Below are 26815 nucleotides of genomic sequence, written 5' to 3'. Positions count from 1 at the left end.
GCACTGGCCAGATAATGCGTGACCGCACTCGGCACTAGGGCCGTGCACGCTTGCATTCATAAACCGTTGTTCATATCTTACCATATGTTATCGACACTTAATTGCTGGGTAGGCCTAAGTCGAAAAATTTAAATGGTATATTGACCGAACAGCAATAACGTCGAATTACTTGACAGGTAATTAGGGCCTGCCATTCAGCCGCAGCCTTGTTCCGAGCATTGTGGCAAACTTGTAGTTTCGTAATATCTGTCGTATGTCCGCCCGCCAACAATACTGTGCCTATGATTTATAGCTGCACAAGCCCTTGCCGTAGATTGAACTCTTTGTAATCATTGACAAATTATGCGGCTACCATTTACTTTTATCCGGTCCTAGCTTTGTTTCTAGTTAGATGAATATAATAGGTTCGATAAGAGCGCTGAGCGCGCAACGAATTATAATAAGCACCTACCTGTACTGTCTGACATTTGAAATTTACTTTCATAAACTATGTTTTACCTTATAGTAAATATCTGCGTAATTAGTAGTGTTGGATATTATTTAAATGGAGAACAACGCTCATGGTAGAATTATGCTTTTCTGGTCAGATTTGTGGGAGGAAACTTATTCATGGTAGCTTTGAGCAAGATTAACTATGAAAGCTTTCTGTTCCATCTGTATCAAAGCTTTTTTTACATTTTTACTTCTTAACAAATTATAAAAAAAGTTTGTCTTTCAATTTGCTTACGCCATGTTACGATTTTTGTATACCGACATAAAAATCAGTAAAAGTTAAAGCTCAGCAACCATGCTTCTATTCAATTGAATCTGATGACTTACCAAGACTAGAACCTCAGAATAACTGCACAACACACAACTAAACAAATGACTAGCAGCAACCGTAACTTTTACGACTTAAACCCTTACATTTCAAACCAGACACTTCCTCGAACGAGTCCAGACTCCAAGCTATGATTCGCACTATTTGCCGTAAAGTAATACGATACCTACCAAGATAGCTATAAATTTTTCATACAACTCGCTTCTCATGTAACAATTCGCTTACGACAAACAACATTTGTTAAGGTCGGACAAAGGCGAGAACGAAAGCACTGTAGAGCCCACTCTATCCCTGAAATAAACACTTATAAATCTCCAAAGGGTATATTTAATCACTGCTGGCCTCACAGAGAGCACGTTTGCAGTTGAAGTCTGAATTATTTTAATCCGGACGGGGTCTTTTATTGTACCAGGTATTGTAAGTTCTCGGTAAATCAGCTTAGTAGACGGATGGTAGAGCTGTTATCTTTGCTACTTTGAATTATACAAATCTGGCGCTTAGATTTTGTTTTGTTTCTTGGTGAAACCGCGTGTGAACCTTCTTGATTTGGTTTCTGAAAGTGTTATAGAAATGGAAGAGGATTTATATGGACTCCATTACAAGATCCCTTGAAAAAAAAATTACAGTATTTTTTTATTACGCCAGAATAGAAATGCAATCAATGCACTTTTCTTCGTTATGTTTGTGTGTGTAACCTGCAAATGTAGTGAATTAAATATTGCTTTTTTTTCTCATTTTCATTTAAAAATATCTACAACAATAATTTGCTAAAACCTTTATGAAACAGTTTTCAAATGATACAAAGCTAGATACCTACCTAAATATTACCCTTGTAACAATTATTTATTACCGAACCACTTTATTTATAGTGGTTGCAGATAACCCAATAAGTACAATAAGGCAACCTGTTGACGTTATCCAGGACACAACAGTGAACGTAAAGATTGAAGTGATACTATGACCACGTAGTGCAACAACTAAAATATTTACTTACAACATTTCATATGCAACAAATCTTGATTCGAAATTGTTCAATAGACCTGGCAGGAAAAAAGTGATTGCTGACATAAGAAAAAAACGTGCGTATAAGTTTGAGTTACAGCACCATTCCCTAGGACAAAGTTATATAAGGAATAGAATCTGTCAACCATCCAATTTTGGACCGTGTCAACTTAACTTTGATACTTTTTTTTTTCATTTCATTTTTCATAAGGTTCATTATATAAATCCTGGTGACAGAAGAACGGGCAGACGGTAGGAAGACAGCGGGGCCTTCGAAATAGCCGTTCGAATTTACCTAGATTGCAGACCATACCATACTATTTTAAAATTAATGAAATTAATATAAAAAACCAATAAGACAAAAAGCTTTACGATCTACGCGCGTATTGTTTTACATTTGTTTACGATGCTTAGCTTATTTGACAATATCAATGTGAAAGAATATCAAAATAAACCAATTTAAGTGAAAAATGACAAAAAAATAATTTTATACGTAATTTTTTCCAATTACGACGATTTAGACTTCAGTCAGTGAACAACAATTAGGACTAAACAAGCAGTTAGCAACGGCTGCCAACGTTAGCACTTCATCCAAAAAGGTCACGTTCGTTGTAAAAATAATAACTTTGAAATTCGAACAATTTTGTAGTAGGTACGATAAAGAATATTTGTTAATTTGAAAAAAATGAGGCCATACTTTTTATTAATTAAAAAGAAATCTTTTTATTTAACAATTATTATCTATACGTATCTGTGTAAGATTTACTGTTATTATTTTATTTTTTTTGAAATTTTTAAAGCCTCATATTACATAGTATTCATACGTATCCTAATGCAACCAAGTTAAATACTTATCTAAGACTTTATTCTTTCAGCTTTTCCTTACTAACGCCAGCAAAAAGCAAGAATTACAATTGTTAACGATCATAATATTTAAAGAAGTTTAAAAGCTCGGTCAAGTCGGCTTATTCAAATATAAATTATTTAGCGTAAAAGATTTTAAGTGAAACCTTTGTTGTTGATCCGTGTTAATAGTATTAGTGAAGAATTAGGTTCAGTGTGAAGCCACTTAACACGATGTTTCATGTATATAAGGAGGTCTTAGAATAACTGTGTGTACTAATTTATTTGAAAACGTCATCTGTGAACATTTCAACTGTTTAGCTATCTTGGTTTATAAGATACGGACTGGTGATGGACAGGTGGACTTCAGTAATAGGGTTTTGTTAATGCCTTTTGGGTACTAAACTAAAAAAAAGTCGTCAAAAAATAATAAACTAAATGAAAACTGAGAAGGAAAGACGGGGTCAAGCCCTAAAAATTAAATAGTCATTGAAATTTAACATATAATAAACATAAGCATAAGCATTGTTAAATAAGACAAGACAAGTTTACCACGTTTTTGGAGGCGGGTAGAAACTTCTTTCTTTTTGGAGGACATCGTTTATACACGTGATTTTTAGTCGTCTTACAAAAGGAGCCCAGTTCATGTACCCGACGTAAAATACCCCTAGGCGCGATTATTATCATTTTATCATCAACTAAGACAAAGAGTACGAAGAAAAATTAAACAAGAGAAATCAGAAAATACTCTTAAAAATGATAAAAACGCCGCCGCCCGCGCCCCTCACCATTGTTACAAGGCTCGGACGGCGCTCGCAACAGAGCTGTGTTTCTAAAAAAATGCGAATTGCATCATAATATTGAATAAAAATTGCATTTTAAATTTATTCAAATCTCATAAATACCTATTTTTTATCATGAACGTGTTCTAGTCATTGGATACATGAACTGGGCTGCTTTTGTAAGACGACTAAAAATCACGGTATATAGTATTTAGGTGTTTACATTGCCTCTAAATTTAGCTTAACCTACAACAATATAACACAAAAATTAAAATGTCACATTTAAGCACTTCTAAGTTTACCTTAAATCCGTACAACCGCACACAATTGCGGTCAAGTGGGAGCAAGTAAGGCGCTTACCTGACCTGAGCCGCTAAACGACCAGAATCAGATTATAATTATTTTTCCTTCGCTTTCCTGACCGCCTGGTACCTTATTTAAAACGTGTTAAGGCCTTGACTCTATTTTAAATAAGGTTTTTGCGTAAGAAAATTAAGAATGTATTGAAGAAATAGAAATACGCAAAAGATACGAAATTCTCATGGTGACTTTCGTTAGGATAATAATTCATAGTCAAATTAAAGACTACACTGCAGGACACCGTCTCAAGTTGGGTTACGAAACTTTGCTCCATTTAAGTAAAATTTCACCAGCTGATCAAATATATTTTTCTGGAAACTATTATATTATAACTATTGCTTTCTTAGAATCCGTACACAGATGTGGCATTAAGGGGTTTTAAACACGATTATATCTATCACTAGTTGTAATGACGAGTGTAACTAAAACAGGTTTGTATGTTACATTCGAATAGCTCCATAAAAACTCTACATTTTAGGGTTGATTCACCAAAGATATGCAAGACGAATAGCTCAGATCCATCTTGACAAATCCAAGTCACGCCTGCAAATCGTACAAAGCCAGTCCAAGTGAAGTCAACGAGACGAGATACATTGCAACCATTTCACCTCTACAACATTATTAATGATCACAGATCGAATCATTTACTAAATTGAATACAGAAACTCTATTTCACAGCAGCATCAACAAGCGACTCTATTTCATACCAGGAATTCATGTTTCAATGTGGGTCGTTTGATAAAGCATTAATTTTTAATTTGGAACGATCGTGACGCGTATTACAAGGTGCTGCTTAGTCCGTTGCCTAATCTCTAGAGCGATCGTCTGCTAAGTGTACCAGCGTCGCTATTGTGTATTTGCACTAACAAGGCATCCATGTCTCGCTGTGACCGCCTTATGTCAGGAGCTAATCATTTAACTCCGGCGATGGTTAATGGTGGGCAGTATTGTTCTCTCGTGAACCGCGTTAGGTAACGCTATCGCAATAAACAAACTTTCTAGTTATTAATTATGCTTTATTGGCTCTAACTGGACCGCCCGTAATGTTTACATACGCCTTGGGAATTGTTTGCGAGGCTGATCCTCTTTGAGATTAATGAAGCCAAAATATTGTGTTCATAATATTAATGGGCAATGTGATTTCGGTGGGTAGTGGGTAGAATAGTAACTAAAAAAGCAGTATGATTTTTAGTGTATTTACGAAAATACTAATAAGAGTTTCTAAACCACGGGTTTAAAAAAAAGTAGTGTCTCTTGAAATCAACACGCGACGATATAATTGTTTATATTTGTAGAACAATAATCTTGTTTACTAACAGTCAACACAAGATGGCCGGTACTATGTGCACACAGTTTACGTAAGACCGTGGGATTCGAACGCTCAATATGACGTCTCAGAATATTGACCATATGTGTTCCAGCCAACGTAACTCCACAGTTAATTATCGACCGCATTTTATATAGTTAAATAACGATGTTGATGTAATTCTAACTGAATTCATGACTCATAACCATTTTATGTCCATGTTATCTCAATCTTTTGCCTCTTAACAGCCCCTTTTCGTATGAAAGTGGGAGTTTTCTTGAACTTACTGAACAATAAAATCTTTGAATTAGTTCTTGAATTTCGTAATTTGATCCGACCACAAAAAGTTGTTGTAGGCGGCATAGTTTCCGTTATGTTAATGGGTTACAAGTAGCAACTTTGATAAAGTGTTATGTTCCTGATACACTTTAATTGAACTTACATTTTCAAGCGCCGTGTCGACAGCTGGGCTATCGGTAAATATCTAAATATCAAGGTGACTCATAGCTACAGCAACATTTAGGTGGTCTAGATTTCTAAGTAATAGCTTCATTATAAATTCATGGTACAGTGTCGTGGTAAGCAAGCAAACTGCTGTTTAAGCCCCTTCAATCCCACCACATGGCGTTCACTCAAACATAACCGATCCTAGAGATAAGTCACATAATCAAAACTAAACCACTATTTGTATTCAGGTTTGAATTTTATTCGTAATAATTCAGTATACATGCTTGCGAAATTGGGGCATATGTAAATAGACGAAAAAATGAATCACAAGAAAAACAGAAAATAAAAAGTAAGGTTGCTTCAAAGTCTCAAAGGCTTCAAAGTGAAGATAAAACTGTTAACCGCCGTTACATCTTAGTACATAAATACAAAAATAAGACATGATAATGCATAATGCCATTTTACAGGCGTCTCATTGAAATGCGAATAAATTAACATAAACGACGCGACGATGTCTCGCAGGGAGCGTTTGCGGAACAAGCTAACGCAATAAATATCTGAGTAATGACGGCGCGGTGAGTTTCGTCGAGAGATGGTGCGACTCCAGAATAAAGGACATAAATAAAGATTTACTCTTCAAAATGCGATACCACTGCGCGTTTCCTTAGGGCGTTCATTCCTTCCCACATTTTCCCAATTAACCTCGACTAAATTCGCAATTACTAAGAACGGCGTATCAAAGCTTAGGACCAAATGAATTCTTTCCTTATCGTTATGCACGACGGTATTTTTTACCAAAGTCCTGATCCCGATCTATCCGCATGTGGAATCGTGACTGTCGATTTGTGGGAAATGGATAAGTGAACTAAAATACGTTGACGGAAATGGTATTAAACTTTCTATGCTTGCACAGTATAATACTGCAGTTTAATGAAAAATCATGTAGCATGAGAAAAGTTTATGGTATCTCGTCTTACAGTTATCATTGCGCATGCGTAACTGGTGCGCGCAGGACTATCGGCCGGTTATCTCCTGCGCCCGCGCTTTGTTAGCTGCGTGCTCGGAATAACAAGTCTATCGGAACTATTAGTAAATATGAAACCTTCAATTATATACGTACCTTGTTTATTGGAAAACTACGGATAAATGCGATTGCGTGTCGACCTGAGCTGTGTAAGACGTAATTTATGTACAGTTATGAATTTAGCCTGAGCTTTAAATCTAAAAACAACCGTATAAGGAAACTGAATCTAAATTGACGGCAAAGAGGCATTCAGCTAGATGTTTCGAGGGATTTTATTTATGTTTTATCTTGTTGGCTGTGGACTGAATGGCCACATGGTTTTGGTTCGCGTGTGAAACCCGACCATCAGGCACATCAAGCGACTCGTTATTGCATTGCGTGCTTTAATGTTCAAACGTGAATTTTAAACTGCACCATGAATTATTGCCTACAGTTGATTTGAGCGTATTATCTGTGTGTTTGTGTAGTTGCTCGAGGCGAGCGTGATGGCGCGAGGTTTCCGCGAGAGATCTGTAATTTATGCGTTGAAGAATGACCACAATCTGCGCAGCTACGCCAGCTACACATCGTGGCTGAGAACTCGAATAAGTAAAGAAAGCATTAGGAGAGTCGCTAGTCGGTGCTCCAGTCGCTGCATAAGTCACCCGTATACACCCCGAAGGGCATAAACAGAGTTATTTCTGAATACCAACCATTCGTAGACATTATTTGAAATTCAAAATATTCGCAATTTCGCCGAGTTTTATCCTAGCCGTGGCAAAGTCAGCGACATTCCTTTGCACACCTTTATCTTAGCCACTGAATTCTTGGTAGACGTGCAATTTGAAATATTTTTCCTTTAGCAAAGGGCGTGTGATAAATAACGTTCGCGTGAGTTATGTAAAGCTCACATAGTATATGGTACAGACAGAGTAGTGATTTATCACGAGATATATCGGATGTTAAAAATAGTTATAGTGCAGTAGCAGGCAAGGGACGCTGGGCCCAGTAAGTAATGGCACTGCTGAGATTTGTGGCCGTCTCGGTGCGTCGACGGCTGGAGTGCCGCCCGCCGACTAAATGTTTAATTAATAGCTTTATTGTGCATTCTCCAGACTGCTTCCCGAAGTCAGTCTTTTTATTTTGTCAAATTGTGATTCATACCTTACAGTGTAACGTAATATACTGTTCGTAAGAGTTATAAATCACAGTTCGAAGAAGATAACTCAATCTCTATTTGATAAATGTATTTTTAGAGTTGCTTTCTTCGTAAGGTATCGGAGAATATCCAAGGACTACCAAATAAAACAAATTAAATGATAAATGTTATTGTTTGATAAAATAAAATATAGTGTTGCATTTTTTTTTAATTCCCGAGTTTCACATTAATTCACCTTAATGTATTTTTCTTTATTTTCAGTTAAAATAAAGCTGTGTAGCTTAAAGCAATAAATTATCCATCTGTCTAAAAGTTGTATTGAGTCTTAAGTGTCTTTAATCTCTATCTATAGCTATCGTAATTTTTGACGTTTCTATCTATGTTTTGATCTATGGCCGTTTTGTTTTTAACTTTATAAAGGTTGCAATATAAATTATCTTGATGTATGGCTTTAACTATTTTTCATTTGATAATGTCAATGGCATAATCTTAATGGATTTGTTTTTGATGATTTGAGGTCGTAAACTGTTCTATTAACAAGATATACTATAATTTAAAAAAAACAGTATATCCGATTACGAAAACAGACATCAAACTACCTCAGTTTAAAATTCTAGAACTAAATCAAGTATAATCATAATCAAGCAATTTTATGTTTCTCATACAATTTCCAATTCGATAACTCATTTCGTCACAACAGCAATCTTTACGAACTAATAAAATCTGTCCTAGTTTCTTTGATTAATGAAAGGACGGGTCACAACTCGCAGACTCAAAGTACTGAGAACTTACCATTAAAGCTTAGTGTAGTATTATTGCAGATGTGGAGAAGGGACGCCGCCATATACCGTAGAGAGCGCTGTCACGCTTACTCATCGACAAGAATATTACTTTACGATGTGGTAGCAGGCGCTCTGAGTTGATGATTGCATGTCTGTTTGATTGTCTACTACATTTTGATTCGAGCGATCCATTTCAAACAAATCCAAGTTCCTTGTGAGATTACTTACATAATTTCGTGTTGGTATTACAGCTTCTATTGTTTGCATTGCCTATCATTATTTATAGTCATTTCATATCACATTATTGAATCTCAGAATGATAAATTTATTGAGTGTATACAGTGGTTATCTTCACATGTAAATTGTGATTCAACAGAAGGAAACCTGTCTGTTGAATACTTGAGTATCACACCTATTATAAATTGATTCGTATCTTACAAATTTATATTTGTGTATTCATCATACCTGTGTTTTGTTGGGTGGAGATTGGTGTTAATTCTATTGAATCCTAATATAGGTAAAACACCAGTTTTACATCTTTATAAATTTTATATAACTATGGTCTTGGTGGTTAAATAAGAACGTACATTTCGTAAATATTTATTTGAAAAACAATTCAGGTTATCAGTCACATCGTCTTACACAAATAATTAATCAAAATGTCTTATATTAATTTAAAATAAAGTTAATCTTCATCATCTAAAATTAGGAGTATCTAGGAACTAAACTAAATAGACTGACTAGAATAGTATGGGACTAACACGCCACAGATATCCAACAGTTTCCTTAAAAAAATATATCCTAGTAACGTGTAACGTAAAGTTACAGACTTAAATGTCAGGTTAAATTAGTATAAGATATTTTGTATACATTTTCATCAAACAAAGCTCATGACCATTCAAAGCTGGAAAAAAATTACGGCTGTCGGAGTCAGGGTGTCAGTATTTTTTTTCCGCCAACAAAGATAATTTACAATTACAAAATATTTTCGAAGTAAAATGTTCTCAGATGTACGTCTACAAACGCTTATTACTAACCAAGTCAGAACAAACTAAAAAGTCGCACAACGAACAAGAACTGCAGAAACTTAAGTCTGAACAACGACCTTCAATTCAAATCTATTGTACCAAGTTTCTAGACACAAACGAAGGGAAATCAATCCGGCTGAGCTATAGCCAGCTATTGAATTCTGAAACGCTGTTGTGCATGCATCAATGCATTGCAATGCATGCATGCATGTTGAAATGTTACGAACTTAATCTGTTTAACTATTGTATTGAAGTTGCTTGTACGATAGTGTTGAGGTATGCAAGGCCGGCCATACCTAAATAGTTTAAGTATTGAAATAAGAATTTCTATGGGCCTTTTACAAATGTATTTAGATTTAGCAAAGCCATGATATTTCAATACTTATAAATAATAGGCCACTTCACAACGGCCTCTTACCATTTAAGAAATGAGAACTTTTGCTTAATGCGAATTTGCGATTTCAGATTCCAATATTTGTAATCATCAAACCGATAAGTATTTTGATCTATACAAAAAAAGTCAAAATTAAAACCAAGAGACGCCCAAAAAAAAGTATAAAAGCGTCTTAGAAATATGATTTTCTCAAACCTTATCAATAAAATTGTATATTAAGAGCACATTCAACGAGAAGGCTCAAAAAAGATCTTCTTTAAATAAATAAATAATGAATGCGGACAACATCAAATACATTGTTCTGAACCCAAAGTAAGTTGCTATAGCACTTGTGTTATGGAATTCAGATACAACGAAGGTACCACACCCAGACCCGAGACAATGTAGAAATGTGAATTTTTACATTGACCCGGCCGGGGATCGAACCCGGGACCTCAGAGCTAGCGACACCTTGAAACCGGTGCGTGCGCCACTCGACCACGGAGGTCGTCATTTTATTTCTCCTTTTATTCAATTCAACCCTTACTCCATACTACATACATCAATTCTTATCATTATATTGAACTCACAAAGCATTGTGTCAGTATTTCGTTGTACTTGCTCCTTACACACGTTAGACCGGTCAGTAAGACAATGTCTTAAGATCGTGTACCTACCTTACATAATTTGTTTCGATCTTAAAACTACTGACTACTGATATATTTCGCAATTTGACATTTCCTTTACTGTTACGTAATAAATGAGTTATGGCTTTTATTTGGGTGTGGCCAATTAATTATAATTGTATGTGACATTTACATGTTTGGGTCTTTAGTAGGTACCTACCCTCGGGTCTCTATAATAATAATATCGTAGTCATTATTTTTTATTACTAACTTGTTTTTAAGGTTTAGAAAGTTAGGTTCTGATGATAAGTGGTGATTTTTACTAAAAGAGGAAGTAGAATTTATTGAAATAACTTAAATTAAAAATTATTCGTAAATACTTTTCGTAATTCTCAGATATGCTGGTTTCCTTAACCGTGCGGTGATTACCGTACCGGACTCAAACCTACGACTTTTGACTTGGCAGTTCAAAGGTTACTAGGTTTTCACTCGTTGTCCGGAGGAGGTAATTTATGTACCTACATATAAATATTGGTAAATATTTTTTCTCAAATTATGTTTCCCATATAAGTCATCGAAGTGTTTAATGTCAGACATGTATTTTCAATTATGATTGATTAGTTAAACTGCAGTATGTGTAATGCAAGTCAAGAATTTCACATGTTTTAGATATAAATCTAAGTTTATGACAAGTTTGACAAGTTTGTATTTTTAACATACTTTATTACGTGTCAAACTGCACTTATTAATTCGTGTGATTTTATTTAGCGAAAAATCTAGGAAAATGTTCGTATGTTTGTAAGTAAATAAAATTATTTATCGCTTACCTACTGCAGATAACATTAATTCTTTGACGCTTGGTCAAAGTATAGTTTTTTTTTGGTCTTATATGCAATTTATGGCATTAAAAAATCAAAATCATCAATTTTTAACCTTAATCGTTCTGGTACTATTATGACACTATAAAATAATAAAAAACCTGTTCCATGCAAGGATTGAACCCGCAAGCTAAGCCACAAGCGCAGAAGCTAATCACTAAGCCATAGCACCAATTAGGTCGCACTGGGCGTCATTAATATCGATTATCATTATTCAACAACAACATTAATCATCGGAATCGATTGTTGAAATCGATTGTCAAAATCAATAGGCGAAATTCATTGTTAAAATCAAGTATGTCTGCAGACACCCGACGCCAGTTATGTAAGCCATTCAGGGATTACGTAGGTCGATAGCACGTAAGTGATCGATTAACGAAAATCGACTTTATCGCAAATACAATAGAGTTTTAACCCTTAAAACTCACTTTGTCCTGATTTTCTTGGGTGTCCGTCGAAATCTTTGGGTAAGGCATGAAAAGTTTTTAATATTCTCCCGCGTGTACAAAAACTTTTAAGGATCGATGTACTAATTGTTTAAGTTAAAGGATTAATTATGTGTTTCCTTTTTTTAAGGCAAATACTACGTGTTTTATTTAACCCACTGTTTCCCATTGCTGGGCAAAACATGGAACCAGCCCATAATACCCACGTACTATCGTTTAATTTAAAAATCTGCCCCCAATAGAAACATGGTTCTAGGTCTGTTAGCAACATTCTCAAAGCAAATCATCTCAATCAGAAAATGATTAAAAAAGTCGTGTGTTACAAATCACTATAGTCTTCACGTAGCGCCGATCAAATACTAATTAAGTGATAAAACAACACGGAAGTGTCATGGGTGGTCCCGTACACCTTAACTTTCTTCGATTGTATGTAAATTAAGTCGTGTAGTTGTCTAATTCCGAAGAAATATTACTGATAAAGAGATGGTGCTGATAGAAAAGTATGCATGGTTTGTGGAAAACATTGTTTACCTGGAAATATAGAGAGAAATTTGAAATAAAGTTTTTATTGTCTGCTAAATTTAATGGTCCATTTGGAAGGTCATTTGCTATCTATCTAGGTAATTCGCTTATATAATAATTCACTTTTAACCACACTGTTTTTATATTACCGAAGACGACCAAAAATGACAGAAATTTTTGGAACCAAAACGTAGAGAAGAAAAAAGTTGTTTGATTAGACTTATCTTATTTGATTTAATTTTGTATGTGTACGGCTCTACTCAAGTTTTAAATAACTCGCTTCTAAAAAGAGTTAAAAAAGAAAATAATTATTAAAGTTGTTGAGGAAGTTGAAACTCAAAGTCATCCTCAACTTTAAATATAAATGAACAGAGAAAAATAAAGAAATATATATTAAGTTTGTGCCCGTTTTGCATGCTAATATTAACGTTAAATTACTTACAGAAAAGCCGTTAAATTGCCCAGAAATTATGGGCAAACCACAGCGAAAACCGCAAAGATACACATTTACTTTTGTTCCAAAAAACTCTTGACGCACTCACAATAGCATTCCTGAAGAACAGTGGACTGTTTTCTTCTCAGAATCCAGTAAAAAGTTTTACTAAACGCCAGTAAGAGCTGCCTGCAATTAGAAGTTCAATGCCCTATCTCGTACTTCAAACGAAAGTTCGTGCCTAATGTGATAATTGATGCTAAAGTCAGTTCTCAGAGATTTCAACACGATACTCGGTACAACCCATTCATATTCACAAGTACACTAACAAATATGATTGTGGAATTTGAATACTGTTTCATTCATATGTAAGTTAAGCGAGCCGATATTCACACCTCATGTTCGGTATGTCAACGCATCTCATGAATGCATTCATTGACGTAAAGTATCGATCGATTCAAGTGATAAACGAGATCACAGTTTGCTTTCAATTTAATGTGAAGTTATAAAGCTAAAGAATTTCATGTGTGGGCAGATTACTTCAAGTCGTTCAATAAAATACTCGAGTTTGTGTTTCTTTAAAATTCAAGTGTATTGTTAGAAAACTATTTACAGTAAGTAATAGGGAAAAGATGTCAGGTAATGTATCAATCAAGTCTTTGCTTTATGTTTGGAATAATTTCGTCAATAAATTCAGATACTAAAATACGGTATCATATTTTTATAGGCTCTTCAATGTCTAGGGACTACTAAGCCCACACATGAATATCGACTAAGGAATCGCTGTATTGAATAACAAACAATAACAAAACACAATCGGCGCCATACGTTGTCCCAAATCAACCGACCACGAGACAGTTATGAATAAACATAGAACAGAATAGTAGATCTACTCAATACGTTCGCTCCTACATAGATTTTAAACATTAAATCAATCCACTATTCGTATTTCCATCTGGTATAGCGATAAAAGACGCAATATACGTAAATCATTGCTTTCTATTATTATTTATTGGTGGCAATATTACAGTTAGTGCATTATTTCATCAAATTCAATACCGCATGTCTGCCCACAGCGATGTGAACTGCCCGTTCACCGGATGTTTCGTAAATGCAATGCACACAAGCATTATTCTTATCACAACCAATCCATCGTGCATCTGTAAGAGACTCCGATAAAACAATATCTGTGTTGTATCGAAATAATCGGATAGATCGTGACCGTCTTGTGAAATATTTCACACTGTGTGGTCCAATCCACAGTTGAACTTCGGAAACTCATTAATACATTAACAATTAAACTACCGCTGTAAATCTCCGCTTTGAAAACAACACTTTACATAAATTAACTTGGTATGCACTTTACAATCATAGACCCTAAAGTCGCGGCCTTTCCTCCAAGTTTAGTAACGTGGTTATGAAAGTTATTTAAGGTTAAATGGCGGGCATACAAAAGGTAATGGAATGTCCGGTTTTTACCGAGAACCCGTGAAGTTGTGGTAATTCGATTATTATTTTTATTTACCATAGCGTGCGAGGAAGCTCGTGTGCTGTAGCGAAACATTATAATTGCATTCACAGTCGTAAAGCGCATTTTTTTGTGTAAAAACAAAATCAATTTTGTGCAAAGGTTACGGGTATATCCTATTTTCTCACCAGTCAACAAAATGCTTAAGTAAACGCTTACTATATAGTAAATTATTAAATCTAATGTAACTTCAGTTTACCTATCATTTCGATATCCAATTTCCTTATGGCGGGTTCCCAGCCACGAATAGAAATCGACAAAATCTAGTATGATCGGAGAGGTTATTGTGAAACAGAAATGAGCTTAATCCGTTGACTCAGCTATCAATGCCATAGATCGAAGTACCTTGAGTGGAGAGGGCGCAAATCTGCCCACCGACTAGCTATTATACGCAGTGACTTCACATTAATACGGGTTCAATGAGCGACTAATTAACTCGCCTGCACGTATAATTACGTCACTAGCTGTCAGAGTCCCAGGCTATTGTCAGACAGTGAATAGGAAATGGACTGACACGGTATCATGAAACGATAAGAATAAGTTCTTAATGTCTAATCGATAAGATTACTGAGAAATCGAGGAGGTATGAATAAATGTTTAGTTGAAAACAATTATGTATTGACGGTTGTCCGGTGTACTGTTGAGATAAGTAAAGTAACATTTGGATTAGTGATAGCTGATTAATTTATTGCGACAGCTTTGTTTAGCCGTGGTTTGAGCTCATGTTATTGTGCTAATGACTTACAAGTCCCTATTGAGAACAACTTTGATTTAACTAATTGCCTTGTTTTTCGATTGTACAAGTGGTCTTTAAAACACTGTTTTTACTGATAGTTAGGGTTAGTGCTTTTAAATTGATAAATAACTAATAATACAACCTATAAAATATAACTTAATTAGAGTTGCTGTTGAAGAAGAACAATCTCACACTTAATAACAAAATTTCTAAAGCTTTTTAGTAGTTTTTTTTAAACTATTATAGGATTATAATCCTTGTATGGCGGGGATTTACGAACGTTCAAGTCACATGTAAAAAGACATACACCAAAACAGACTTTTAACAAGTATTGAGGATCACACAAATGTTTGTCCGACGCGAATCATACATGCGAGGATCGAACTTGCGAAACTCTATTTAAAATTGAAAAACCATATCATTTTCATCATCGTCATAAATTTAAGTACTGGGCTTTTACATGCATACTTTTTTTCCCCTTTATCGAGATTATACCATCTCTCTTACTTCTGCCTTTTCAACATCGAATTCCTAATCGATTATTCTTGTTATTCTATCCGATTAGAGCGAGTCATGTTACTCGATAGGCATACATATAGGGCACAGGACGTGGTCTCTTGTCGACGTTTGTCGTTGCAGTTGACAACTGTAGTATGATGCAAGTAAATGCATTGGACATGTCTCGAACAAATACTTGCTTGTATTACTAACATGTATGTTGCATTTATGATTAAAACTAATGTATGGAGAAGCCTTTTATGTGATTTGGTCTCCATTAATGTTGATAGGATGTTGGTTTTGTATTCTATTATGTAACGGTTGGATGTCTGTTATGTGTGGTATTCTGTGTTTATCTTTATAGATTCTTTTTGATAAAGCCATGAAGATATTTTTGGATAATGCTATTTATGATAAGCACTGTTAGGTTTTACTTTATTGTTATGAAGGAACAAAGTTTTAATTCATTTATTGTGCGCATTGAAAATTCTTTAGTATGATACTCAATCGAAAAAGAATTTAAAAATCATGGATTAATTAAATCCTTTTTTAATGATTCAGAGATAAAGTACTAAATATCGCAAACTACTTGGGTGATTCTCCAAAAAAAAATAACACAAGTTAACGTCGTCATTATCCTCACCAACTGGTCTAAGTAACTGTAGTACTAAATTGTTTAAATTTTCAAGTCATCTATTAATAGTCTGAGTACTTTAGGAACTTTCATAAAAATAATATAGAATACATCAATCTGCAGTACCAAAAGTGTGGTGAGGATAATGACGTTTTTAACTTGTTTTACTTTTTTCCGGAGAATCACCCACTTACTTTAGCATGTACCTAGTACAATAAATGTGCTCTTTGTCAAACATTTATTTTCATACTAAATTGATTTTATATTAAAAGCATGTGTTTAAAAGCTACAGTTAATCTTGTTAGATACATCCTGCTTACAATAACAAATTGAATTCTGATATAAAACATATAAATATTTATTCCTATTTATGAGGTAAATAAATTTAAGACGTCTCTAAAGATAGAATCTGTATTAGCTACTCAATGACTAATTTACATAGAGATTATTAGGGTTCCGTAAGCAAAGGTTTAAAACGGAACCATATTACCAGCCTTTGCTACGTTTTCGTCTGTCTGTAAGTCTGTATCCGGCTTTATCTCTAAAATCACACTTGGAAGACTTTTGGAAATTTCTGAAGATGCATTTCTGTTGCCGCCATAACAACAAGTAGTAAAACTAAAAATCTAAGTTTATTAATCGTTGGTGCTGTCATAAATGTAACGCCTATTATTTTTTACAATTTTTTTTAACCTCTTTGGACCAAACCTTAATGTTGCGATTCCAGCTCACACTTGACCGGTCTCCATCACACCTCTATTTACATAAGTATACAGCGCGGTGTGAAAATAAACTACGTTGTAATTAATGATCTGTAAATGACTATTAATTAGCATCGACGCGACACCTTCCAATGGTACGGTATAATATCAATTAGCCGGTGAACACATTTATTTAAATATCTATGTATTATGTATAAGCGTTTTATATGTAGATTTATTTCAATTCAAGTTTGATCGTCGCCGCTGAGGTTGTTACCGAACATTTTTTTCGATTGGAATAATAAGGCTATCTCTTCATGTATTTTAAGTGCATTTTTGTCTCCTATATACTTTGAAGGTGTAGTGCTGTAGACAGAAGTAGTAATTTTGTTTTATTTCCACCTATTTTTATATGTCAATTCCAACATTAATAGCAAGAAAAAGCATTACTTGAAAAGAGAAAAAACATATCGTTGTTTACTTACATGTAAAAGAAAAATATTTTGTAAAACAAAGACGTGATATGAAGGAAAACGTTGCTAAGACCAATTTTAAAACTAAACTTTAAATGTGTAACACTGATTACGCATTCAATGCCATTGCTTCCTTACAAAAAAAGAGTCCTAATTATAAATTAATAATCGCGACAATTTAAGCCAATAACGTTTTGATAAAATTTCCGCCTCAGCTAAAACGCTTTTCCGCAGATCTATCACTTCATTCTCTTGTACAATAACTTAGTAACAACTATTGTCCAAGCAACATTACAGACTCAAGATAAGCTCTATAAATGTTAACAAAATAGGAATTATTGTAAAGCATTAGCTTGAACAATCAGCTAATTGTTCCTAGAAAATTATTCCTTACAATAGTAATTGCATAATAAAATGTTCGGATAGAAATCATAAGCCAACAATAGGTTGATTGGGAGGCGGTAGCTTTTGTTTATTAAATAGTACTAAGAACTTACAACTTGAATACGTGGAAAAAATGTTATTGTACAAGCGTTCGTTTAATGACGGCTACAGTGGCTGTAGGTATCGATGAAAAAGTTAGGTTAAAATACCCAACTTTAATGTTTTTGTTTCGTTAATTCGTTTTTTTTAAATACCTTATTTTTACTTGCTGTAGCAGACAAATGAAAAAATGGCAAATTAATATCATTATTTTTGTTTTTTTTTCATTTTGAAAGATCAGTAAAGAATAAAGACACTAAACTAAAAAAAAAATGAAGACAATCTGAAGATTTTTGGCTCTTTTTAATGTCGCATTGTAAGGTAACGTTGCACTAAAGCAAAAATCTAATAATTCATATATTATGTACTATACAGTACCTATTCATTCATATCTACGGACAATCGCGCAAAGCTCGAATACTGAACTCCAAGTCTATAGAGGCGAAAGCTAACACATAAGGAGGTTCTATCTAAAATAAAAGTAGTTTTACTTACTAGGTAGTGTAATGTTGTGCAACTGGTGTTAGGTACAACAATAATTACAAGCCGAGTGGAATGGTGCGCGGTCGCCGTGTGGGGCTAACTCATATTAGGGCTGTCACTTTTAGTATACTCATTCATGTGCTACTTTCATGCATCGATTTTAGTAAATATATGTACGAAATATCAATATTTATCTGCACGGATAACCAAGCGGTGGAAGCCATGCCTAAACCAATGTGCGCAACGTGTCGCAGGTTCGATCCCCAAGTAGGACAAGCGTTTGTGCGATTTATGAATGCATGTTCTGTGACTGGGGGTATTTGTGCATATGTCTTGAATGTTTATGAACACTCCCCCTCATATGGAGTAAATTCCTTCTTGTGAGAGTGGTTTTTTTATTACATCGCGTCGTAATCAGGCAGGATTAAATTTAGGCAATTTTACTAAACATAGTTCCACATACAACTTTACGTTCATAATATTTCATTTCAGATTTATAAATCTCGCTTCCTTAATAGTGATTAATCTAAAGATGCATGTAGCAAATCTATAAATAAATACATGTAGCTAAACGTACAGCAATTTATATAGAACATGGTATTATTAAATAACAATTTGCTGTAACATACTGTGAGATAAGACCTTGTGTTCCTAGATTAGCTTTTGCCTAGCAGTTCTGAACTCAAGATCACGTTAGCCAAATAGATTAAAGATAGACTAATTCATTTCCGTTAAGTAACCGTAGTTTAATTGCAACACTCCGTTACACGATAGTTAACAGAACTTAGTTTATTTTGGCAGTCAATCTGTATCTCTTTTTTGCTTATTAAAAAAAGCTTTCTGGATTTTAACGGTTTAGAAATTAAAATAGTGATGGACGGTCACTGATATTTAAACCAGTATAAATAGATAAAAATAATTTAAAAGAAAGCAGATTAAGCAATAGAGAAGTCATTGAACGAACAGGACATAATGAGTCGAAAGAGGTTGTAACATTTTACATACATACATGCATCTGCTTCGCGACAGACTACATGGCTATCAAACAACCGTAATTACAGGTACCATCCCTGCATTTCCTGCGGCCCTGGTACTACAGAAAAGGGAACTCTGACGGCTAGGCTACCAAGTCTACCAACCAGTTTACACGGAAGGACGTTTTAGGCATTGCACGGCGAGCTTTATGCGGCAAATCGATGTGACAAGCGCGGCTTTGCATGCGTTCCGCCAGATCTCGGGATACGTTAGTCAATTAGGCTTGTCAAGATCATGACTACACATGGTGAATACCGTAGGTTGCGCAAAAAATTACACGATAGGTGAATCGCGAATAAATATTGAATCGATTACGATAACGCCCAGTAATCGAACGATTTATATCGATTTGTTCCGATTCGTATCTCACTAAATTATAGTTTATTTTTCTAATTATAGAGCTCGGTTTCTTTTCGGTTGCTATCATCGATTGAAGAATTTATTGGGCTTAACATTTTTTATTGGACATTCGATGGAAAGTATTAGATGTCGTTTAAGTAAACAATCATTTCCGTCGATGTTAAGATCGAGCGATACTGACAGTTAAGACGGTATCTATGTTATATACGACATAATTATAAAAGCAATTGGAAACTACATGATTGGATATTAACTATGAGAACTGTTTATAAAAATACATAGCGCCCTGATAATTTATAATGTTGAAGTACTAGAATATTAACAAGATAAAATTAAAAATATAAAAAACCTTTGACAAACAGTTTTCTTATTTTTATCAAACATGTCTTAGAACACTCGCACATTAGTTTATTTTAATACAAAACGAACTTAATTGTTAATCGCTCAATCCATTCGGGAGCTGATGCCACAACCAGACACTTCAAACGTAAAACACTCCCTCGTTTGCGTCGGTTGTTAGAAAGAGTCTGGCATTCTCATCAATACGTCTGTTAACAAAATATCTAGTATTAGACTCACTTATTTAAAAGGCCTGCAAAAAATCCTTGTAACATCCCACCCTAACTATGTTGAGCAACAAACTATTTTCATCGCTAACAATAAATCTAGGAAACCTCGAGCTAATGGCGTTGCAAGCGTGGAAGCGAAGCGCCTCTTGTTAAAATTCTCAATTTTTTCCCCTACAAAAATATAGAAAATTCCTTTAAACGAGCTCAAAGGTCCCGGGAAGGATGTCTCCGATTATCGAGCGTCATTACGAAGGTATGAACGAAGCGATGCCGCGCTAAGTATGAATTAGACAAACTGCAAATTTACTACTCAACAGCAGGACGTGAGACGGAGATGACAGACTGTACCAGCGTCTGGCTTACACGATGGAGTAATCTACCTCTTGCTCATTGCAAAAAGCCAAAGTTTTAATGAAAGTACACAATATGGTTATAAGGAAGGTTTGGTAACATTTGTGTTAATATAAGATTGATTCTTTTGACTAACGACAGTCAAAACATTAAAAAAATATGACTCAAAACTCAAATTGTTTAAAGACATTCAAGACACAAATGCTTTTAGGAGTCAATATCGCAGTGTTTGAAACTTTGTCAAATACATACTCATTGAGACCGCGGCAGTCGCCCCACCGCGGCAAGCTCGCTTCGATTTATTGGTTAATCTCTTCGCCATTAATTGCTCCTTGCCCTGGGGACCACTTTTATTTCTATTCTTTTTAAATGCCACACTTAATAATAGCTTCTTTCGAAAACGGCAATTTATTGCGATGCGTGTAGATTTTAGTTGGGAGTTATGGCTGGTTTTATTTGATTTACAGTGTAGTTTCTAAGTTTTGTATATGTTTTTAGTAAGGCATTTTGTACATAAAATTATATGTATACATTTCTATATTTAGAAAGGATGATTTATAAATTGTAATTAAGTGTACCCTGTGTAACATTATACACCTAAGGTGGTTTAAAGAGGAACTTTCACATAAGTTACTTATTTCTTATCCAGATAGAAATCAATATACAGATTTATCTTACATATATTGAATATTACAGTATTTTTCTTGCACGCATTTTTAAGAAACATGTATTAGCACTCTTTTATTCATTACATGTAAATGGACTTATTTATTAGTTTTTTTTCTAATTGTACACTACCCATATATTTCGATACCCCAACATATACGCAAATATCATTCTTCTGAATAGCCATATAAACAAATGAATGATTATAAAACAATATATACAGTAGTTCTAAACAGTTTCAAAACAGTTTGTCAACGTTCATATCTGAATAGGCTTAACTTCAATAAACCAATAAGGATAAGTCAGATATACTCAATAAATTACCTTCGATACTTATTCAGAAATTTCGTCAGAGCAGAGATTAGCGTTAGTTCTAATGATTTCATCTTAAACGCTTTATAAGTACATAATACATTATAACAGATGTTTGCTGTAAGTATTTGTCGATTCTAAGATAAATGGGCAGTTGCAAAATGTTTTACGCAACTGTTAATGTGACAATTCATTGATTCGACTTAGTTGCTAACTTTGGGACTTACTGAAAGCTCTGCATGTAATTGTGTACTTATGTTAGTTGTTAAGCCTGTTTTAAGGTGATTTGTAAAGCAAATAAAATGTTAAACCACGTTATAGCATCGATAAAATATTCATAATGCTGAGGAAACAATGAATGTTAACAATAGCTTTAGTCCTATAAAATATTGAATTTATTTGATCGTAATCGATTGTTTTACATATTTGTATTAGTCTTAAACACGTTTCTTTAAAATTAAGTAAGAAAAAAGGTATGACGAATGAGGATGGACGACGGCAAAGAGCAAGAAAAGGTTTAAGGGTTGCAGCAATGATTTTAAATTTACTTATATATTTATTTGGATATATATTTGGAACTCAATTGAAAGCCAGAAAAGAAACTTTTGGCGACCAGTTTACTGTCTAGTTCAAAATGCCTTAGATTCATCCCAACCACAGAAGTCTAAGAACACTTCATGAAATAGCAAGAACAAACATTCTAATTTAGCAAATGTTTTCAAAACCATTAACTGAACATAACGACGTTGAGTATTTCCGTCAGTTCCTCATGATTGCGCCATTTTGAAAATGGCGACGCAGCTCGTTTATAAACTCTGATTTAAGGCCGTGTCACACATCCGCATAAATCATACCTAATGTGGGTACGGAAGTGTAAACTCCCCTTATAATTGGACTGTTTAATTTTTTTGATAAGGGTCCCTAAATACCTTTTTATTTGAAGATAAAAAAGGCAATCTGATGAAACTTGCTTGAAAAACGAGTGGGCGTTAATGGAAGGGTTGAATGGAGCCAGCTTGTTTATACATTTTGTGCAATAGCAATAAATGATGTTGAAAACGTAGGGCTGTAATGGAAAAATAATTGGACTTATTTTCTCAAACACTTTAACCACAAAGTAGGCTGAAGGTTGTACTTTAATAGTACCTAAGCTGTCATTAAAACAATTCCGTTTAAACGCCATTTTCGCTTAGAAATTCCTTCACCAGACAATGCGTTCTATGATTCTATATATCGCAATCCCATTGTGCATTTTTGCATCCATACAAATTCCGAACCAGACGACATCGTTCTCGAGTCTGCGAAAGCTATTCGCTAACGAAATGGCTCACATTTCATTCAAATTCACAAGCCAGCCGCTTAGTCAGCGCCATCCGGAATTACTCGTATAATTCAATCGTCGAGTTAAACAGTCCTACGACTCGAACAATCGAGATGATTAGAAACGTCGTAATTGTTAATTTGTTTCACAAACTTTTGGTGAGCGGGAAATTTGATCAAATTGTGTCTAAGTGAGTCTCTTTGAACAACAGCCTTTAGGTCCCGTGGAATAGATAAACAGGGAAGTTTGCTGAATTACGTTTTATTTGCGCTTGAATGAAAACATTCTGCGAAAGGGGATTGTTTTTGGTGAAGTATTATCTGATAATTCAGTAGACAAAATCGTTAGGAAATTATTTAACTTCTCAACATATTTTAGACCTAGTCAATTAATAGAGTTAGTAGACACGATTAGGGCACGTTTGATGAATTGAAACTTTCAGTCCATACTTGACTGAACTACTTTTGCTGTACAAAAACGGTTCAATGTAAATTAGACTTTGATTTTCGACTTAAAATCGACACAAAATCGCGCAGTTTTGACGTAAAGTATAACGCTGGTTGTCACACTCACAGCGTACCTTGATTAAACGCCCGAGGCCGGCTCCGCGGCGTGCATTCATTCACTTCCTACGAACTGTAGATTCAACAAGCTGTAAACATTTCTCAGGCATGCAAATGTCACCGTCGCACGTGTAAGAACGTATCGCGCCAACTGAGTAATTTGTTGGTTATTTATCGTCGCACTCCCCTAGATGTATTTCGTAAGGCGGTGCGTTTATATCTCGAAATTATACACAGTGCCACGTGGGCGGGATATGACAATGCGCAATGCATTGTTGTGTACGGTGTGTGTTTCGCTCTCGAATTGTAGAATACGGAACAGTCGTATTACATTTATCTCATACAAGCTAACTCATCACCTCTGCACATAAATTCCTTCCTTTCCAAGAATTATTGTTAGCACGTTCCAGGAAAGCAGGGCCGCGTCGATTATCATGGAGATATAAAATATATACCATTTGTGTTTTGTTACCTTTGTTAGACATAAAGTTGGTGTATTTATAGCCTAACAAGAATCGATTCGGACCGGTCATGCGTGCTAAGATGGACATCCCTGCACTAATTTCAATACTTTATCGTTAATAATTTATTGGTTACTGTGTTGAAGACAACTTTATAACCTTACTAAACTCCTTTTCTATTAAATTCCTTCTTGAAGCATGTTTAATAATTTTGCTATCGGGTGTTCATCGTTTTTTATTATATCTGGTACTGAGGAGTCCAAATATAAATGATTATTTAAAGTATTCTACAGTGGGTTGAAGTGGTTTCCCAACTATTCCTCAACCTAGCCGACACTAAAGTTGAAAGCCTGCCAAGTTTCGTTCGTGTTGTTGCAATTTCTCCATAATGTACGTGAGTCGGATTTGAATAGACTCCATTATCTTTCTAAATTGTTTGCTTATCCTAGTTACTATAATAAAGTTCAGCGTAAATGGAATTTTGGATAAGCATACATACCTGTTGATTTGAGTATGTCTGGGTACAAGGAGCGTCGCCAGCATCGTTGCTTATTCCTCATCCTTTGCGAGGCACGGCTACCGTTATACTACTCCACCTAGAACAATGAAACCTTAAGTTAGAGTAAAACACAGCTACGTTAATGAACAACAATTATTATTATTAGCAGATCCGAAAATTTCACCAAGTTTTGATTTAGAATTCTTCAATTAGCATAGTACGAGAAGTGGAACACCGTTCCTCATTAGGGGAGCAGAGTGTGGCAAGAGGTAGATGTGAGATAACGCATTACGCATGCGCGGCCCATTGTCTTCGCCCAGATGCCTAGATAATGCGGCGTCGCGGCGAAAGCTCACAGTATATCCAATGCTGTAAGAGCAGTGTCACGTGACTCATAACTGACGGCTTCGGTTATATAATTTAGTTAGAGGTAGAACAATATAATTGTTATCGTATAATTTTTTTCATTATTTTTCTTTGACAATTATAATCGCAGTTTTGTAGCGTTAAATCAGTCTAATATATCTATCATGATGAGATTTTTAAGTTACACATTTTTTCGGCAAAGCCTTGCGGACTTTCTCAGTCCAAAGATTTCGAAGGCCTATAACCTCCTTCCCGGCAATAGCAACGAAAACTACTTATTATACCCTACCTTATATACTTTTGCACTTCACATCTAACGAAACAAATAAATTCCCAATCTTAATTACCAATAAAGATCTGAACACAAAGCGTATAGTAGGTAATGGAGTGGCGACGCCGGCGCACGTGCCCCACGGTCGGAAACCAGGCATACCTCACCAAAGCTAGTTCAATAAATACGATTTTGGATATGCATAATGAGTGAGATAACTATGGTCAATGAGAGCCAACGGTAAGTTAACGCGGAACTATTCAAATTGTATATACTAATAGAAACTAGTGAAAATTCTTGTATTGTCATTACAATAGTGGCTTGGATAGGATTGTGGTACAATGAGAATTTAAATTAGACGTTGATTGGGAATGTATGTTTAGTATTCGGTGATACGTTATTTTGTCTAAAATAGTAGAGTATCTTTGTCACTTTAATTTATTTAAAAAAATGTTTTTTTTTTTGGAGAATCGATTGAATCTAAAAAAAATAAATGCTTGAATAAATTGGGTTATCTCTATATTTTATCGTCAGGCAATGAGCTTCACTATTCTACAGTTACTGTGCAGGTATCATCTACAGTTTTGGTCAGTTTTTAAAGCGAGATGGCGCACTACGCGTCTAAGTACGTGGGCTCTTTCACAAACACTTTAAACATAAGATGACAGTTTGAAATATATTCTTGGAATGTGTTTCTATTAACTATTGGTATTAGTAAAACTGTTGTGTCGCTAGAATATTTAATTAAACACTTTCTTTTACTTAATTAAACGTTTGTTAGTCGCCGCAAACAAATGAGTTTTCTTTACTGTAAATAAAAGATGAGGAATGGTCATGTCGTGTTACTTCAAAAGCTTTTTAGTTGCGTTGGCGTTTGAAAAAAGGTCAAATGGGCAATCACTTAAGTTAAATATGGCGAAAAGCCGAATACGGTCAGTGAGGGTTGGAGCCGGATCTAACATAACTGAAGTAAAAGCTAGGTAGAAATATTTTTGCCGAAGCAGAAACACAAACCGACTGGTAAGTGTCATGAACGATTAGTTCATATTCCATTTTTTATCGAGTTAGTGATTGGACATTCCGAGTATGAAATAGTATTTAAACAATAAGGTTTCATTAGAAATACGACGCTGCTTTCTTACAGTAAAAAGAAAAATATTCTTTGAGAGTAAAATAGTCAAAATTCGTAAGTATAATTAGTATAATGACATTCATGCTTTGGTGTTTTACATTAGTAGTACTACGTAGGTATGTATTTTCTGTTTCGTGTGTAAAATACACACCAATCATTAAAAGGCTTACTTATCAATCGTCTTCCCTCCAGCAAATCCTAAAACGAAGATGACACAACTTGAATACCAACTAACGTTAATACCATCATAGCTTCAAACCTTAAAACATACAAATCAAAAGAAAACAAACCATTTGTTTGTTCTAGTGTTCATAATCCCGGTCATTGTTCCGAGTTGCGGATGTTCTATTTACTATCCAAATGAAGGCAAACACAACGGTACAAGCACTCCAACAAAGCATTTCTTATCTTTCGTTAAAACTAAATAGTTACTTAGCAAAAACGTGCTTTAAGTCAGATTGTATGAGTAGGTTTTAAAGTTTTACTATAAATAATTGTACAGAAGGTTTATTCTATGTTTTTGTATTTCGGGTTTAGAAAATTCTAAGGCAAAGGGGGAAACA

The 26815-nt window shown here is 34.7% G+C and overlaps 1 protein-coding gene across 1 annotated transcript in view; it reads right to left on the bottom strand.

The window, feature by feature from the left end:
• LOC113497176 (cadherin-86C) overlaps positions 1–26815 on the bottom strand; it is a 99328-nt gene that overhangs the window by 33369 nt on the left and 39144 nt on the right. The window contains exon 2 of the mRNA XM_026876588.1: positions 24484–24580. Coding sequence (XP_026732389.1) covers positions 24484–24527 — 44 coding nt within the window. The 5' untranslated portion in view covers positions 24528–24580. The remainder of the gene's footprint in view (positions 1–24483; positions 24581–26815) is intronic.

The sequence above is a fragment of the Trichoplusia ni genome, chromosome 9 (genome assembly GCF_003590095.1).
Source record: "Trichoplusia ni isolate ovarian cell line Hi5 chromosome 9, tn1, whole genome shotgun sequence".
In the NCBI taxonomy this organism is placed as follows: Eukaryota; Metazoa; Arthropoda; class Insecta; order Lepidoptera; family Noctuidae; genus Trichoplusia; species Trichoplusia ni.
Note: the sequence above shows the minus strand (reverse complement) of the source record. Positions and strands in the feature narration are given on the sequence as shown.